This window comes from Aythya fuligula, chromosome 5 (genome assembly GCF_009819795.1).
Source record: "Aythya fuligula isolate bAytFul2 chromosome 5, bAytFul2.pri, whole genome shotgun sequence".
NCBI classification, from domain to species: domain Eukaryota; kingdom Metazoa; phylum Chordata; class Aves; order Anseriformes; family Anatidae; genus Aythya; species Aythya fuligula.
The window spans coordinates 15,666,518-15,684,039 of NC_045563.1; the positions used below are offsets into that span (position 1 = coordinate 15,666,518).

The window sequence follows — 17,522 nt, forward strand, 5'->3', positions numbered from 1 at the left end:
TTTATCTTCTAGCAAATAGAAATGTTGGCTGACAAGAAGTCTGACCACAAGACTGCATTTCTTTAGAAGGACAATGACTGGAACTTGAGGACACTACTGCTCACTGAAGAAGAATGGGTGGTGAATGGTAATTTAAACCTCCTGTCAATGCAAATGCTTCCATGTTCATTGCAATGCTAAAATGAAAAAATGAATACCCCCATCAGATGCAAATTATATGATGCAGATATCTCACATTCATTCTATAATCAGCTGCTGACCAAGGTTACTATCATTCAGCATGGAATAACTTCAGTGGGTTCCAAAAATTCTTTCATTATATAGGGAGCAAAGTAGGTACTTTCAATCAAAAATTACTAAGAAGGAATAATTTGAAGATGCTGGATGGGACCTTCTGGGAGGAAAGTAGGATGATTTATTCTGATCTGGCCACAGACCCAAGAAGTGTCTGAAGGCTATTCATGTACTGGAGACTCTACTCTCTTTAAAGGAATATATAACATAGAGTATTGCAGGCTTTTAAACTCTTCAGTTTGCACAAAACCTTGACTGTAGGAAACTGGGAATCTTTCCAAGAAAAGGCATATTGAGTAGAGTTGGATATTATTCTTATGGCTGCAGCACAGAATGGCAAGAGTAACCTATTCCTGACTCCACAGAGGCCCTGACGGTGAAGGCACTTTAAGCTGGCCTATGGTCCGTGTCCTCTGGTAACACGGCCTTCTACTCCAAGTGAATCAGCATTCAAAGACAGTGCACTGCCAAGCCAACAACATGGAGAAGTGCTATCACTAGCCAAGGAACAGCCTTCAGTGGCCAGGTTTTGAGCCAGGATGATTACTATTTTTTGAGCTCAGTTCAATGAATTCTCAGCTTCCAGCTACCTTGATTGTCTCCCTCTACTTCTCCCCTCCTTGGAGCTGTCCTTTCACCCTCTGGATGTAGATACATATTCAAGGAAAATAAAAAAATTAAAAAAAAAAAAAAGTATAACCTCAATCTCCATTTTAAACAAGAAAAAAATATTGAAATATCACTGAGTCACAGTTACAAAGCTGGGTGACACTTTAGCTAGAAAATGTCAGGAACTGGGAAGAGCAATGAAGTGCCTGAGCACTCTGAAGGAAGTCTCTCAAAAGAATATAAAATTTTCACCTGGATCCCATAAGAAGTGAAAGAGATTCAGACATTTACTCCATTTCCCAAATATTTTTTTCTAATATAAATGTTTTTCTCACTAGCAGTCTATGTGCATCCATAAAAAGTTCCATTTCAAAGATGAGTAAGGTTGCTAAGTGACATTAGCACTTAAATCAAGGAAATGAATAATTAACACCTCACATCTGGCACTGCCCACATATTAAATGCAATATTCTTATGAAGCATAAAGAAAATCATATTGCAGTCCCTACACAGCTCATAGACAAGGATTGTTGTCCATTTAACTGGTTCATTGTCTAAATACTTTTCCTTATGGGAAGAAAACAATGGACATATCAGTAATTTTTTTTTTCAACTGATGGAGGATTTTTATGTTTGTTTATCAAAAATTAACATTATATAAATGACTGAGTGATAGACACCAAGTGTACAACGTCTCTGTCCTTGCATTTGAAGGCTGGTCATTATAGATATGTCTTCTATGCAGCAGTGTGCAATTTTTCTTTTTAACTCAAACTCACAAGAGCTATGTTCTTGCCATATGACAACTTCATAAAGTATTTGAACAAAAAATGCTCACATATTCTTAAGCATTTGCTTATTTGCCCTGTCTTCTGTGCTTTATTTCTATAATTTCAGATAAACTCAGACACTGGTCCCAGGATCAGCAAACAGGAATGGAGAGGAGTGAATGGCTCCTGACCTGTTTCATGGGATGTCAGGTTTATTACAGTGCATAAGCTATTTAACTTTAAAGAAAGACACTAATTCCTGTATGAAAACTAACCCCTGCTTAAATATTTTGTAGAAGTACAGCCAGGCAGGTGCATACTTTTTCTAGGAAGAAAACATTTTTTATATACCCATCCTGTGCAGCCTACTTGAAGTTCACACTGAAGCCATGAGAACTAACACCAGACTCGTAGCAGGTTATTGTATTTGATGTCCATGTTTAAAAGAAAAACAAACAAACAAACCAAACACAATGCACAGCTATTTGCCAGCTACTCTGGACACTGTGGCTAACACTAACTCTGCTTTTTTGGTACTTAGTAAACCTCAGCACATTTCACAAGAGCAAGGGAGCATCTTTTTGCTTGACTTTTACAGAGGCCAAAGGACAAAGATTTCTTCATTACACCAGGTAATTGCTTCAGGCCAGACAGTCAAAGAGTACAAGACACAGGAATTCAACTAGATTATTGCAGCAGTAAGGAGATGCATGCACAATGCATGTAAACATGGAATGTGGATAAACAATAGCAGGAAAATACATATTCCAAGTTCAGAAGATCACAAGCAGTTGATGCAATATTTTCTGTGACTTTGAAAATGCAATAATGCCTTCCTTTTTCTTTCCCTAGACATACAAATCACTTATACCCTTTGTAATTCCTGACTTTAAAGTTGATTCTTTCAGGACTTTAAGATAGATATGCACTTGCATTTCACATCTACAGGAGAAGCTTTGGGATGACCTCCCAAGAGGACAGAAATACTTTCTAGGGATTTTTGTTTCAGTTTGCCTCTCCTGCCTGCTTAAGTCCTGCCTCATGATACAGACTTAGTAAGTCAGAGAAAAGGGCAGATGTCCCAGCACACAAAATTATCCTTCTTCCCATCGGAGAAATAAAGGTTCTGATGACACCTGCTGGCTCCACAGGGACTAGACAAACACCAACCACTCTGCTGTAGGTCTCAATTCTTATATATAAAGGCACATCTCAAATGTTTTGTTCAGAATAAAAATGTTCCTTTGTTGTGAGTCAGAGAACCACAAGAAATAAAGCTGGGAGTGGTTTTAAAGGTAATTTACTCCATTCTCTGGGGCAAAGCAGGATTCAGGCTACTTCCATCACAGCTAGTGGTTGTTTTACCTGCTATTGAAAACTGATAGTATTTCTCTAGACACACCATTCCCTTACTTCACCATTTTCATATACATTATGAAAACTCCCACAGTAAGACATCCTACTAACAAGAAATTACATTTTTATTTCTGTGCTCAGGGACAATTAGACTACATTTGACTGTGAATTTGAAAACAGAATGGTGATGCTTTAGCTCTATATTATAAAATCCTGCAGTTTTACTGCTTTGTCCATTCAGTACTACTAAACATTGTAACACAGACAACCCACCCCATGTGTGATACAGGAATATGTGCCTCTCAGAGATGCTTTCACTGTCACTCCATATGAACAATTGCATGAGCCTAGTTCTCTATGGTCAGGCTTATAAGCAGATGAGGTATGGAGCCATCAGGGTGTTTACATCCAGCTGATTTCAATTATAATGCACACTCTGAGTGGGAGAAGCATCAGCCACCTTGATGAATCATCTAGTTGACAAACTGTGCTCAAGAGACTGTATAAAGAACTGTTTTATAACTGTTAGAGCATGTTAGTTTATGTGTAATGAGTAATCTCACTGTGACACTTCAGAATAAATAATAAAGATCCTTGAAAATCATCACTATGTCTCTCCTGCACTACTCTTGGTGCACTTGTATTTGTTTAGTTTAGGAAGAATGGAAGAGGTTAGATCACATTTAACTAATACCCAGTCCCAAATACTTGCCTAAATTAACAGTTTTTACCTTAATTCTTCTCATCAAACCCCAGCCTGTACAGAATTTCCGACTGATCACAACTAGCTCCATCAAGACACTCCGTGTCTACCCTTAAGAAACCAAATGGGTAACAACTAGCTGGAAATTTCACTGTGAAATGTATCTATCTGGTTACTAGCAGGAAACAACCTTGTTAAAAAAAGGCAAGAAACACAAGTCCAAAAATCTCTTACTGGGACCCTGGTAGTGATACACTTAATTAAACCACCAGCTTCCTCTCTGGAACCTGATCTCTCTATACTGTGATTATGCCCATCATATAGGCATGGGAGGCTTAGCTGTGGTCAGGTTACAGACCATTGCTGAAATGGGACATGGCATGTGAAACAGTGGCACTATTAAAGGAAACACGAATGCTGTACCGAGGAGCTTGTAATTGGAACCATAGTTAGCACAGGGAACATAAGCCCAAAGCAAAACAAATACTAAGATAACACTGATTGATAACTAAGATGACTGATTTCTCCACTGTGTCTGTGTCTCCTAAACCAGACTGAGAAAAGTAACATAATTTGGGGTCAAGGAAAAGCAGCTACTGAAGCAGAGGAGTTGCCAGCCCCTCAAGAATAACTGCAAAAGGATGAAATGGACTTGAAACAGTATTTGGAACAAGCAGGGGAGCTTGTTTGTGCCATATTTACCTGCAGGTAGCCAAGATCCGCAGGATATTTGACAAACAACTTGATTAGAACCTGGTCTACGTATCACTGACAGGTTTGGCAGAGTTTTATATGCCTCCAAAAAAACTTGTCTATCAGAGGAGAGACAGTCTTCAGCTGCACTGATAACTTTGCAGTTACATATTGCCCATCCTCAGCACTGTGGCAATGCTGTGCTCAAAGTTCCTAGCAGAGATGCATCTGGGTGGCAACACATATATGCTGCTCTTGCTGGGTTTGGTCCCAGGGGTGTTTTTGCCATTAGCTGCAGAAAAGTGCAATTTTTCCGGTGTGACACACTGGCAATCCTCTTGCAGAAAATGACTCTTTAAGTACATATAGTTTGGGTACTACCCATATGCTGTGTGCTGGTTTACCGCTCAAAAAATTCTGCTGAATTCAAGGGGTGACTGACAATATAAATAGTATTTGGTGGGAGGAATGTGCTACTCCCGGTCATGTGTGGAGGATACTCTCAGCAAGGTGTTACCCAGCATGAAAACTACCAGGGGCTTCATGAGTAACTAGAGAGGAAGACAGCTCCCTCTGAGCTCTGTGCACAGTCAGTACATCTCATAATAGCCTAAATAATATTTATGTGTTTTGTGTTCCAGAAAATATTTAACTGAGAGATCTGAAGACTTTACGATCTCTTCAAACCCTTCTTTTCATCACCTTGTATACACAAGACTTCAGCTGTTGAATATCAGATATCACTAGTGCTATGTCTTAACTCAACCAAGGCTTCCAGTGGTGACTGCGCATGCCAGGGGCCTGGAGCAAAGACTAGGAAGAGGCTCTGTTTCTATCATCATTGCTAATAACAATGTTAATTTTGCTAAGTACAAAAGCTGGGTATTGCTTTGTACATATTAGGTTTTCCTTGTATTGTGTTATTGGGCCAAGACCACAGTACAACAGAACACACACAGATTCAGACCCACATTACAGAAATGCAGTTTTCTTCAACCATATCAGATGCAAATTTCCTCTTTGCAGTGAGAAGAAATTTGAATTTCAAGTCCAACTGAATTAACCAGAAATAAATATAGACCAGAAAGTAGAAAAAAATAAGTCCAACCATCAGAGAACTGAAGTTGCATTGTCACTGGGGCATTCACTGTGGACATTTTGGTGTTCCCTGTTCCCTGTCAAGGAACAAGCCATGTGATGTTAACTCTAGCCCAGTCTTACATTTGTGCATTCTTTAATAAAACACCTATACTTGGGGCTTATTAATAGAGAGGAAGGATATTTTAAAAAGGAATAATATTTTAGAAGAACTTAAACTAAGGAATAGTCTGGACACCTAGAGCCAGTGACCATTCATGGCTCTGTTGAACATATTAAGCACATAAAACCTGGAAGTGCCCCACAGCAGTGTATCCTTGCGAAGTGGACACAAAATGGTCACACCAGGGAGGGCTACATTCAGGTATTAAGCACTTCCTTGGTCAGTCTTGCACTTTGTACACGAATGCTGTTGTCACTTTTAGAGAAGTAATGCTTGTCAGCAACACACATCAGCCTTTTTGCATTGAGTCCTGGATGCCCAGCCCCTTTATGGGCTTTCCTCTGACTAAGCTCCCACTTAGACTGCAAATGTTATTTTTTTTTTTTTTTTTTTTTTTTTTTTTTTTTGGTTCAGTTGACAAATAGAGACCAGTTCTGTCATCTCCAGTTTTAAGGCCAATTTTTTTTCTTTAAAATCCAAACCAGAATGAAATGTTCTGTTTCATTTGGGAGTATTTTAAATGTAATTTAGGAGCATGAGGGGGAGAGAGGGAATTCCATGTTTACATTTTATTTGGAATTAAGCCAATGATCAAAATAGTGAAGAGTTTAGATCATACCCACACTACAGCAATTGCTGAGTAAACACTCTGTCTTAAAGTATGTGCCTTGCCAGACTTACAGACCCAAGAACAACCTGTCAAATCTGTCCAAGCAAGATGAACTGAAAGTTCAAGCAGTTTACCCTTATAGCTCTGCACAACTTCTGCAGGAGTACCCGCTTCCCACATTCGGTCATTTTTAGGAGAAACACCACTTGGTGCCTATCAGTTGGTTAATTCTGGCATACTGCTACTTTACTGAATAGATGGTACGCTCTTGAAAAGGGAAATGAAAAGGCCCTGATTTCTCTGAAAGCAAAGGCCTCATTGCAGGGCTGGGGAGCTGGCAACACCCATACAAATGCTCTGCATCTGCTCCCTCCCTCCCATTTGTTTCCCCTGCCTCAGTGAATATTGGCCTATTCTTTTACAAAATGGCAACAGGATTGGATAGTGCTCCTGCCACTAACAAGCTTAGTAAAATAATTGTCATGGGCAATTGGATGTATGGGACCAAATCCTGTTGGGCTACTGAAGGGCTGGATGCAGAGAGTTTACAGTTCTCTTGTTTCTCATTAAATATATATAATGTATTTACTGGAATATAACCATCCCTCATTATGCCATTTATGGGAAACACAACACTCAGTGTTTATCAAGCAGTTAATCTATAACAGACAAAACCAGGTTATCACTCTTCAGAAGAGCAAATATTTGTTGAAAAACTTCTATATGGGACAGCCACCTTCATCTGTTTTTTAAACGTAGTTGATTAAGTAACAGAGGAGCTACCTAATAGGTAAGTCAGTCTTTATATGAAGCATTTGGATTGTAAAGAGGAGGATTAGTTTATTATGTATATTAATATTATTCATATATTATATTTGTCAGTTGTTCTCTAAGATGTGATGTTTTAAATGGTTGTGGATCTTAATCAATATTCTAAAATATTTGATTTTTCTCTTGCTATAATGCCTTCAGAAGAAAAATCCACTTGAACCAGAAACTTCTTTTATATTTGAGACTACTAGAAAACATATTTTCTTAAAATGGAAAAAAAAAAAAAAAAAACAAACTAACTTTTCTCTGTCACATATGTTTATTAAGGAACTACCTATTCTTCCTGTAAAGGTTCTCAAAATTAGTAATAAGCTTCACGCTAGAAGTAAAAAACTGCAAGCCTATAATGTGCAAAAATACCACTTTATTGTTGCCAGAAATATTTTTCCCCGTCCTAGAGGACATGATGTGTTTCTAACTGTTGTCAAAGGTGAATGACAAAGCTGATGTAATATGTGTTTTAAAGTGCTGCAATCTCAGTCTTTTAGTTACTGTTTAGTGAAATTGTGAGGTTCTTACTCCTGTGATGTTCGTAACACCTGAACCAGTAGCATTTGTGTACGCCTGAGGAAGCAGGACTCTTTTCTTGAGTGCTGAATTGGTCTGGGACACACCGGTAAACAAGGACTTCTGAGTTTGCCTATTCCTTTCAATCTGAAATCTGTTTGTGCTAGGGCAGCAGAGCCACCTGGAAGGCAGCTCATGGCATTCCCCTTTCAGTCCTGGGGCGATTTGTTGGCCCTCCCAAGCCAAGCACCAACCAGCCTGTTCTGAATGAGACACAGCAGTGACACCTGTCAAGCACAGCACTGTTACACAGCAACAGTGTTGTCCCCAGAGAAGACGGAAAGAGATGGTTCTCTGCAACCTCTAGTGAGCTGTTAGGCCTGGTGCTCTTTTAGGGGAACTGCTGCTGTTGCAGAAAGCCCTTTCTCTGTGACAGGTTATCAGAAGTGATGCTTTCCAGTCCCTGTCTCTGTGCGAAGCCTGACCCTGCGGTGTCTAATTACCTCTATTTGAAGAAGGGATGATTCCTTGGGGAAAAACAGCCCCAAACATGATCAGATCCAGAAGAGGTCCTGCTCTGCTGGCAGTGCAGGCATAGCTCTGGGGCAGGAACATATCGTGTGCCTATCTTCTTTCCCACAGAAGGGGCTTACTTCATAAGGGGCAGACGTGCTTTGCAGTTGCTGTAAGATCTCAGATTTATTTATGGGCCATCAGGGAGAGCAAGTGTCCCAACCCCACAGAAGCAGCTGGTGCTCTACTTGGTAAGGCAGGAGTTGAATTCAAGGCAGTCCCTTCCCTACCGGGTGCCAGGAAGGGCTGCACATTATCTTAGCTGAGGGCCAGCACATAGAGCTGAGAGATGAGTTTTCATGTGAGATTTGGGGATTACATCAAATGCAGACTAAATGAGCGTGAAGATTTGCACTAGCTGCTTCTGCAGTCAGTAAAGGCAGTAGGAATCTCACTGTAGATAAAGCAAGAGTTAACAGGAAAGAAAAAGAAAGAAAAAAAATATTCACATATGCAGTAAGCTACATATTTTACTATGTTCCCTGGCTCTCATGCACTCGAGAGGAGGTACAACATTCAGGGATCTCACTGCCTCCCGATTAAGTCATTACAGCCCATCTGTGTTTCACCAAGTACAGAACGTGACCTATTATCTCAAAAGAAAATAGCACACCACCTGACTGCCAAAAGCACCCTGTGACTTGGCACCCAAATGTCTCAGTACTCACATCAACATACCTTTTCAAGACTAACTCCCACAGCCTGAATCAGGCAACTGTGAAATTCAGTTGAACTCTAAATAAATGGCAATCAAATAAAACCAGCTTTCCCATATGCCAAATCACAAATTGTACAATGACTGTAATTTGCTGTTATAGATCCTTAACTAAAAAGGAGTAGTTAATAGTTGCCATGTGTTTTCTAGATTGTTGAATCACTTACTACTTTAATGTCCGTACAATCCATCTTTTCATCTCTTATCTATTAACATGCCACTACAACACAAAAGGATTCTGTGCAGGCTTCATAGTGGTCTTGAACATCTTGTTTAATTTGCAATGGGAAAATGAAGCTCTGAAGATGTTAGCCATTCAACATTTTTCCATAAGGTGCAATTCAACACTGCTTTATGGGAGAAGAGTTTGTATATTGCTTTGATGGAAAGATGAATGATGAGCATATTTGCATTTTATGCTTGCAAATTGCATTTGCATGTGCCACTTTACACAAGCAATGTGTAAATGATGCTAAAGTTTGATGAAAAAGTTTGCCTTGAGTCTTTCTGGAAAATATGTCCAGTTCTCTCCAAACATATTGTTTGACAGATGAGAGACCCTGTATTAATTTTGCTCAGAAATCATAACTTGTGTAAAACACTTTATTTGTAATCACAGAGCAACTGTTTCATCTTCACGCTATTTGGCATTGAAACATCGTATTTTCAGACAAACCTACTCCAGGACAATGAAGTGTAAAAGTACAGGGAATCTTATGACAAGTGATCAGGAGTGATCTGAATGGACATCAGATCAACCTGTATCAGAAGAAAGAAAAGTGAAATGAAGTTATGAAGTGCAAGTATTCCTCATAATGACTGCATTTTCAGTCCTGAGCCTCATAATCTTTTCAGGGTTTGGTAAGTATAGGCAGTAACATGAAGTTTCATGTTGACTTACTAGAAGAAACTAGAAAAAAACTGCACAGCAGGCTGCCAACAGGAGTACATTAGCAGCTTCAGCACTTTGCTCTACATGCTACTAAGGATAGAACTACAACCTGTTCTCTTGCTGGCCCTCTTGATAGAGCCACATACCTGGATGTTATCACTAGGGACTCAAACACAGTAGCAGCAATGTTTCCTTGAGTGCTGCTCTGTATGTGGCATAGAAAATCTCATATGTCTTAACAATATTTATCTGGGCTTTCACAGAACTTTGACCTTCTTTCTGATGTTGCTTTTGGCAGTGGAGTGCTGATCAGGTTCACTGACAAAAATTTCCTATGCCTAAATCTTCCCTGTTTCTCCAGGGCCACATTAGTACTCTCCTTCACATTTACAGAAATACTTCACCTATTGATTGTACACTAAGCTCCAGATGCTTTAGGGATACTAAAAGTGAAATAGATAAAAACTCTTTTATTCTTGTCATGAGAGGAGCTGAAGTCCAGCTCTCCAAAAAGAGTTGACCAGGCAAGAGGTATGATTGTATGATTACAGATACCATTAAAACCTGCAATGTCTCATTTTTTCAACATTTTATTTTTTTGAGCACAACCGTCTTTCCCAATAATAATATCCCCAAAATTATGTTTTTTTCTTGACTAAGAGCTGCTGTTGCCATCTTATCATTAAACTCTTTGTTTTCCTTCATGTATGTGAAAGATATCTCATCTTGACTAAGTGTCATTGCTGTCTAGTTCCCTGTTAAACCACAGCTACATATTTCGAGACTGTTTGTTTTTTAAACATGGTTAGATGAATGAAAGGGTAAAAGTCCCATAGACACAGATTCTTTCTTGTCTTGGACCAGTTTTGTGCAATCTGTATGTCAGTGGATTTAATCCTGATTTATTATGATGAGCTTGGCTTAATATCTTTTCTTTTAAGGAGAGACTGGTTCTGTCTGATTTTCACTTTCTCCTTAAGTAAATGTATCCTTCTTAAAATTTCTCTTGGGAAAATTAGGCATACGTTACATGGTAAAACTCGTTTTTTTCAAGTTTGCAAAAGTAAATTGTACAGCAGAACTCCAGCATTCTCCGAGTCATTTCTGAAATATTTAGTAAGTATTTATATACTTAAATATTTTTCTGCTTGGCTCTTGGATTCCACCATTTATGGAACAAAACCTAGTGGCTGTAATTTGACATTTGGGTCTAACATACAGGTATTTATTTGAGTGTCTGTTTTAAAAGGAATTTTTAATGGCATGTTCTCTAACTCCCCAAACCAGGTTGTTTTCTGTCATTTATCAAAACAGACAGTGTTTGTGCTTCTCTGATGCTTATTTTTTTCCTAAGAAGTGTATCTTGTTGATACAACATGCCTCTGACGTAAAACAGGTAAGGTACCAAATATCAAGTGTCAACATCCCTACAGAGGGGATCATGACTGTCAGGCCACCACTGACGGATGGATCCCATAAGAATGGCAACTGTGATTAAGCCCCATAACATGGAGACTGCAACCCACCTGCCAGTGCCCATGAACAGCAGGTGTCTCATCTCCTCAGCCGATCCCCATCCGGGATTAGTCTGTGTCAGAGCTGTCCAGAGAAAATATCACTTCTAACGTGTGCTGCCTAGAGAGCTTGTGCTTATGGTTGGCATCAGTTTCACATGAACAAAAGCTGCCACACTGTTCCAACAGGTTGATTTTTCCTCTTTGAGCTGGATGTCTCACTTGAAATCTGGGTTTGATTTTGTAAAGGAATTACGAAATTGCAAGGGAAAATCAGTGAAATATTTCTGAAATGAACTGTCAATAGCAGATCATAGCATTTCTTCTGGATTCTCTAACTAAATTTGGAAACTTCTCTCTTTCACTGATTGAAATTTGACTCTTCAGATAGGAACCAAGCCTTACATTTAGAGTGTATACACTGAAGATGCAGAAAGATCCTTGCTACATCCATGACTTTTCGTGTTATGAATCAAATAACAAACCAAAAAGTCATTGTTTTGCTTTCTTTTTTTCCCTTTTTCTTTACTAGGAAAAATAAATAAATAAATAAAGCTCATTACTGGATGCCAACATGAAAATAGGAATTTATCTACTCCTTTTATGTGAAATATGTCTTGAAATCAGCAAGGCTGACATCAAACCTAAAACTCCAAAGAAGGAAAAAAAGCATAATTTCCTAGGAAGACATAAAAATGACAATATTTCTGAAGAATGGCATCAGCATAAAAATTTCTCTAAACCTTTTGAAGAGCAAGATCTTGAAGAGTTCACTCTTTACAACTTCACTGAAAAGACAGCAAATTTTGGATTCAATCTCTACAGAAAAATTGCAATGACACATGACAACAATGTCATAATTTCTCCCCTTTCTGTATCAACTCTCATGGCTACATACATGCTGGCAGCCAAAGGGGAAACACACAGACAAATAGTAAAAGGTCTGAACCTTCATGCTTTGAAGGACAGAGATCGACATTATTTACCTTCTTTGTTCAAACAACTGAAAGATAACATCACAATGAATGAAGAGCTTCTCTTTGAGCAAGGTATTCTTTCCTTTATCCAAAAGGACTTCATAATCAGGGAGGATTTCCTCAATTTATCGAAGCAGTACTTTGATATGGAATTCCTGCATGTGGACTTTCAGAACAGCACACAGGCAAAATCTGTTATAAATCAAAATATTAACCAAAGGACCAAAGGAAAAATCCCAGAGATTTTTGAAGAGCTCGACCGCCATAATAAGCTGTTACTTGTGGACTACATTTTGTTTAAAGGTAACTATTGTTTTTATTTTACAAAATTGTTATTTATTAGAAGAAACAGGACTTTGACTTCATCTACATCAGGGGAAGGTTAAATGAATTTGCTTGTCCTGTTTTCTCTACATAGATTTACTATATTCTAATAGGCTTATTCAAAACAAAATTATTTTTCATGATAGGGAACCACATTTTTTAATTCTTTCTTCCATGCAACAAGGAGCCAAAGAGAACAAAAAGCCCTATTTCAATCTTTCTTTGAACAATCCCTGTTTGTGACTAAAGAAGCTTAGTTTTTCTTTCAGCTCTTGATATGAGAAAACCTTAATCATGATAGTTTTTTGAATACCTGATACTGGGTGTGAAATCATTGGCTGATTGTCTAAAGTACACAAAATCAAGACAATAAAACATGTTTTTCTATTTCATACAAGAACCTTTTCCCCTGAGAGGAAGCAAAGTGATAAGGCAAAGGGGAACCTGACAGTGACAGGGAGCACAGCCCACACTTCACTCTGACACAGCCATATAGAAGTTGGAGAAACCCGGTTAGGTAAAATCCAAGCTGAAGAGCTAGGATGGCAAAGGGGAAGAGGAGAATGCTCTGCAGAGACCCCATACTCACAGCCACTGCAGCCCAAGGCACTCAGCAGATGCCATCCACAGAAACTCCACTAAAATAAATGCACCCATGAGAACAAAGAAAATTATGCCACAGCCATACAGTCTCTCCACAGACTACGTTTATTCTTTTAGGTTTACAAAAATGCAGTTTGTCCAATACCAAGGTTACTTTCCCTTGCAGAAAACCAGAGAAAAGAGATAAATGGCTGTGGCTAAGATTGAAACCAAGTGTAGAAATCAGAATCAATAGCCTAGGAGAGGTCACATTCCAGTGCACCTTACCAGACAACGCACTGCTGAATCCCCATCCAAGGAATTGTATAATTACTTTAAAGACAGGATGTTGAACAGCTGGTAGAAATTTTCAGAGAAGGTGGGATGTTAATAAAAGACAGATGCTCATATGGCATGCAATAAACAAAAGGGGTATCAGTTCTGAACTTGACTGACAACTAATCCACCTTAGAAAAATATTTCCCTCTTTTCTCTGTGAATGAAGCAGTTTATTTTGTGCATTATTTCCTTCTCCTGCCGTAACAAACATTTAAAGCACATGCACTAAGTATACTGCAGTTGTCATCTACTTATCCCAGACACAACTGACATCCACTTCAACTAGCTACAAAAATGATTTCATATATATATGTATATATATAATACACATAACTATTTTGTTTCTTTCTTTCCTCAGGCAAGTGGCTCTATCCATTTAATTCCAAATTCACAGAAATGGAAACCTTCCACATAAACAAATACAGAAGTGTACAGGTACCCATGATGTTCAAGTCAGATAAAGTTAATTCAACCTTTGATGAGAATTTAAGATGCAATGTGTTAAAACTTCCCTACAAAGGCAAAGCCTACATGCTGGTTGTCATCCCAGAAAAGGAGGGAGATTACATTTCACTCGAAGACCATTTGACAACAGACCTTGTGGAATCCTGGCTTGCAAACATGAAGAGCAGGTACTGCTGTGACATCTCTTGGCCCTAATGTCTTTTATAGCAAAGCAACAAGGCAAAACAAAGTCGCTGGTCTTCCTGACCCCTCTAACATGCTGGTCACTGTATCTACTGAGTAGACACCCTTTAATAGCTTACCCACATCCCAGAGTGCAGTGGCATGTATGGGCAAGCAACATGAGAAAGCTTCTGTTCCAAGGTGATGAGTCTATGGCTCATCTTGGTTAGAGATGTCTCTCTCTGACGGCATAGTCAACCTGGTCTGCCCAAATTCCTCATTAGGACTTCTCTCTCTTTAAATTTAGCCGAATTTAATATATCCATATATTTGTGTTTATGAAATGTATGTATAAACATGTATATATATGAAATAAATATATATGTATAGTTAGGAAACCTTTCCTACCAGTGAAAATCCAGACTAATGGATACATTTGAATATGAAAATGTAAAAACAAATTATTCCTGTGAAACGTGATTCCTGGAGTCACAGTCACTTCCACTGGTCTGTAATTGAACATGTCGCCCTGGTAGCAGGTCTCTGGAAGTATTCATGGAAGTCTTTTATTCTGAGTAGGAAATTATTTCCAGGTTCTTTGGCATGCAACAAAGCAGATGATGTCCTGGCAGCCTAAATTCAAGCAGACCCTGTAGCCTTTGCCTCTTGTTTTACTGTCTGTGTGAATCTTAATTCCCAAGTAGTAAGCATTTCAGCATTCAAGTGACCTACCATATATCTCAAGTTTGCATTGATGTATTTATTTATTTATTTTAAAGGAAAATGGATATTTCATTTCCAAAGTTCAAACTAGAACAAAAATACAAAATGAAGAAATTGCTTTATGCTCTTGGAATTAAAAATATCTTTTCACGCACAGCAGATCTTAGTCATCTCACAGACCAAGAATATGTAACAGTTTCACAGGTAAGTCTTGTAAATTTATTTGCTAAGGGTCATACAGACTTCTAGGCACACTAGTAGGATAGGACCTCATCTGCCAAGTATATGGAAACTTCATGCCTTAAACAGCATGGATCTCACTGTGAGTCTGAGGTGTGTAGAAGTAAGGGGCAGTCAATTTTCACATGTGCTCAACACCTTCTTAAGTTTGCCCATCACGGGAGAAAAGCCCTGTCTCAGAAAGAATATAGCCTGGGAAGGGTGGGGGTTACAATTAAAGAAAAATTGTAAACAAGAAAGACATTGTGAATTACAGTTAAATAGCAGAGCAAGGAAGGAAACCCAAAGAGGGAAACCCTCATACACAGTCCAGGGATAAGTATTCTTCTTAACAAGGACATCAAAACCTTCCCCCTCACTCCCCCCCCCATCCCCCCCCCCCCCAAAAAAAAAAAAAAAAAGTCTCAAAAAAAGGTAACAACAAGAAAGAGAAGTCAAAGCAATCCTGCCTTCACTTCTGCCCATTTTGGCAGGAAGGAAACAGAGTCTCACAATAAAGTATCATCACAACACAGCTGTATTCCAAACCACATGAAATAGACCACTGCAGATGCTGTAAAAAGGAGCATCCCATCCTTTTGTGGGATGTTTTTGGCCATCCTTTTGAGTTCTGATGGCCAACTTTATTACTTTAGGTTATTTAGCAGAGAGCTTGGCACTTGGGAAGTCTTTCAACTATCCTGACAGAAGTCATTCCTAGAACTAGGAGTCTGGGAGTTAGGAATGCACCAGCTGACCAGGCAGCTCAGCAATACAGACCCAAATGCAGAAGAAGTAATGCTGGAGGCTGAAAGAACAAAAAAGGAAAGAGAAACAGAGCCTGTCAGGCTGTGATTTCAGTAGGAAAGGAAGCCCCTCGACCTGTGAAGGACTGTAGCCCATTGCTGTCCATGTTTACCCTGTGCTACCAAATGTAAGAAATAGAAACATACAGGGAAAAAAATAAGACTGGTGCATTTACCTAAAAAATAAGACTGGTACATTTGCCTAAGTTCTCACAAAATCAACTGGGAATGACAGCCAGCCATTAAGTGTCTGTGACCAGTGAAATCACACCTCCCACTTATGAGAAAATGCCTCCTGTACAGTTTGGTGTCAAAGAGGAACACTGTACAAATGCACTGGTGGCTGCACGTCACCAGCTGCAGAAACAAAATCTCTAAGTGAGTCTGACACTCAGGAACATAGAAAAGCATAATGATACCTGAGCTAGCACATCTGCACCTTAGCTATTGTGGTCACGGTGGCTGTGCCAACTCCTCCACTTCTGCGGGAGACAACATATGGTCTACCAGTAACAGACAGTGCTGGATTGCACAGACCTACTCATTGCAGTCCTTAATATAGGCCTACTTCAACTGAATTTCTGCCATGTTGAATTTCATTCTTCTTGTTCACATAGATTTCTGTCACCAATATTATCTCTACATTGCATTTCAGGTTGTCCAAAAGGCTGTAATTGAAGTGGATGAAAACGGAACTGAGGCCACGGCAGCTACAGGGTCAGAAATAATTGCGTTCTCAGCACCTCCTGTCATTAAAGTCGACCGACCATTTCTGTTCATGATTTTTGAAGAAACTTTTAAAACTTTACTTTTCATTGGTAGGGTGGTTGATCCAACAGAAATGTGAATAAAGGTAACAGTTTTTATTGTGGTACGTAAGAGGCTTTATTTTATATTTTCTTTAAACTATTAATGTACATTAGAATAAAAAGCACAGTTTGAAAACATGAAAGCCTGTTTTCTCTCTCCAGCCAGGAGTAGGTCATTGTAGCAATATTTCTTTAATGCCAGTGATGAGTTTACTTCAACAGGGCACAAAATGACAAAACTGATTTTATTGTAAAACCTACCATGCAAATTCAAAAAAAAAAAATAATAATAATCACAGAACTGAACTTTCAAAATTCAACATTTTAGGGATAATTCTGAATGAAAACCAGAGATTCATACACCAGAGTACTCAGGAAGCTCACTCTCAGACACTGCAGCTTAATAGTCCTCAATGCTATTTTCTGTTGCAGAGAGACTTTAGAGCCTACTGACATCAGTGTTAACAGATTTCTGCCACTTACAATTACAGAAGCAGGATCAAACCCTAAAAGAGAATTTACACCCTCTGTCTAGAGATCTTTAGGTCTGTAGAAATTGTCTATCATAAAGTCTGCATCATCCAGGAGGGTGACCTCTTTTGAAGCGTTTATTCGGAGTACCAGATCACCTCATTTCCTCAGGGTACATGATGTGCCTGCTGCTAAAACCTTCTTTCTACTAAAGATAAAGTAATTCTGAAAAATAAATCAGATATTCTTACTGGGAAAATCTAAGTCTGTACTTGCTCATAACACCAAACTGTACCTCTCCTAAAAACATATTTTTT

At 38.8% G+C, this 17,522-nt stretch overlaps 1 protein-coding gene across 1 annotated transcript; it reads left to right on the forward strand.

Moving 5' to 3' along the window:
* The first annotated feature begins 11,902 nt into the window (after positions 1-11,902).
* Positions 11,903-16,772, forward strand: SERPINA10 (serpin family A member 10). The gene is made up of 4 exons (XM_032189334.1): positions 11,903-12,608; positions 13,909-14,182; positions 14,957-15,104; positions 16,581-16,772. The coding sequence occupies exons 1-4, from the start codon at positions 11,903-11,905 to the stop codon at positions 16,770-16,772; spliced, it is 1,320 nt and encodes a 439-aa protein (XP_032045225.1).
* The last annotated feature ends 750 nt before the right edge of the window (positions 16,773-17,522 follow it).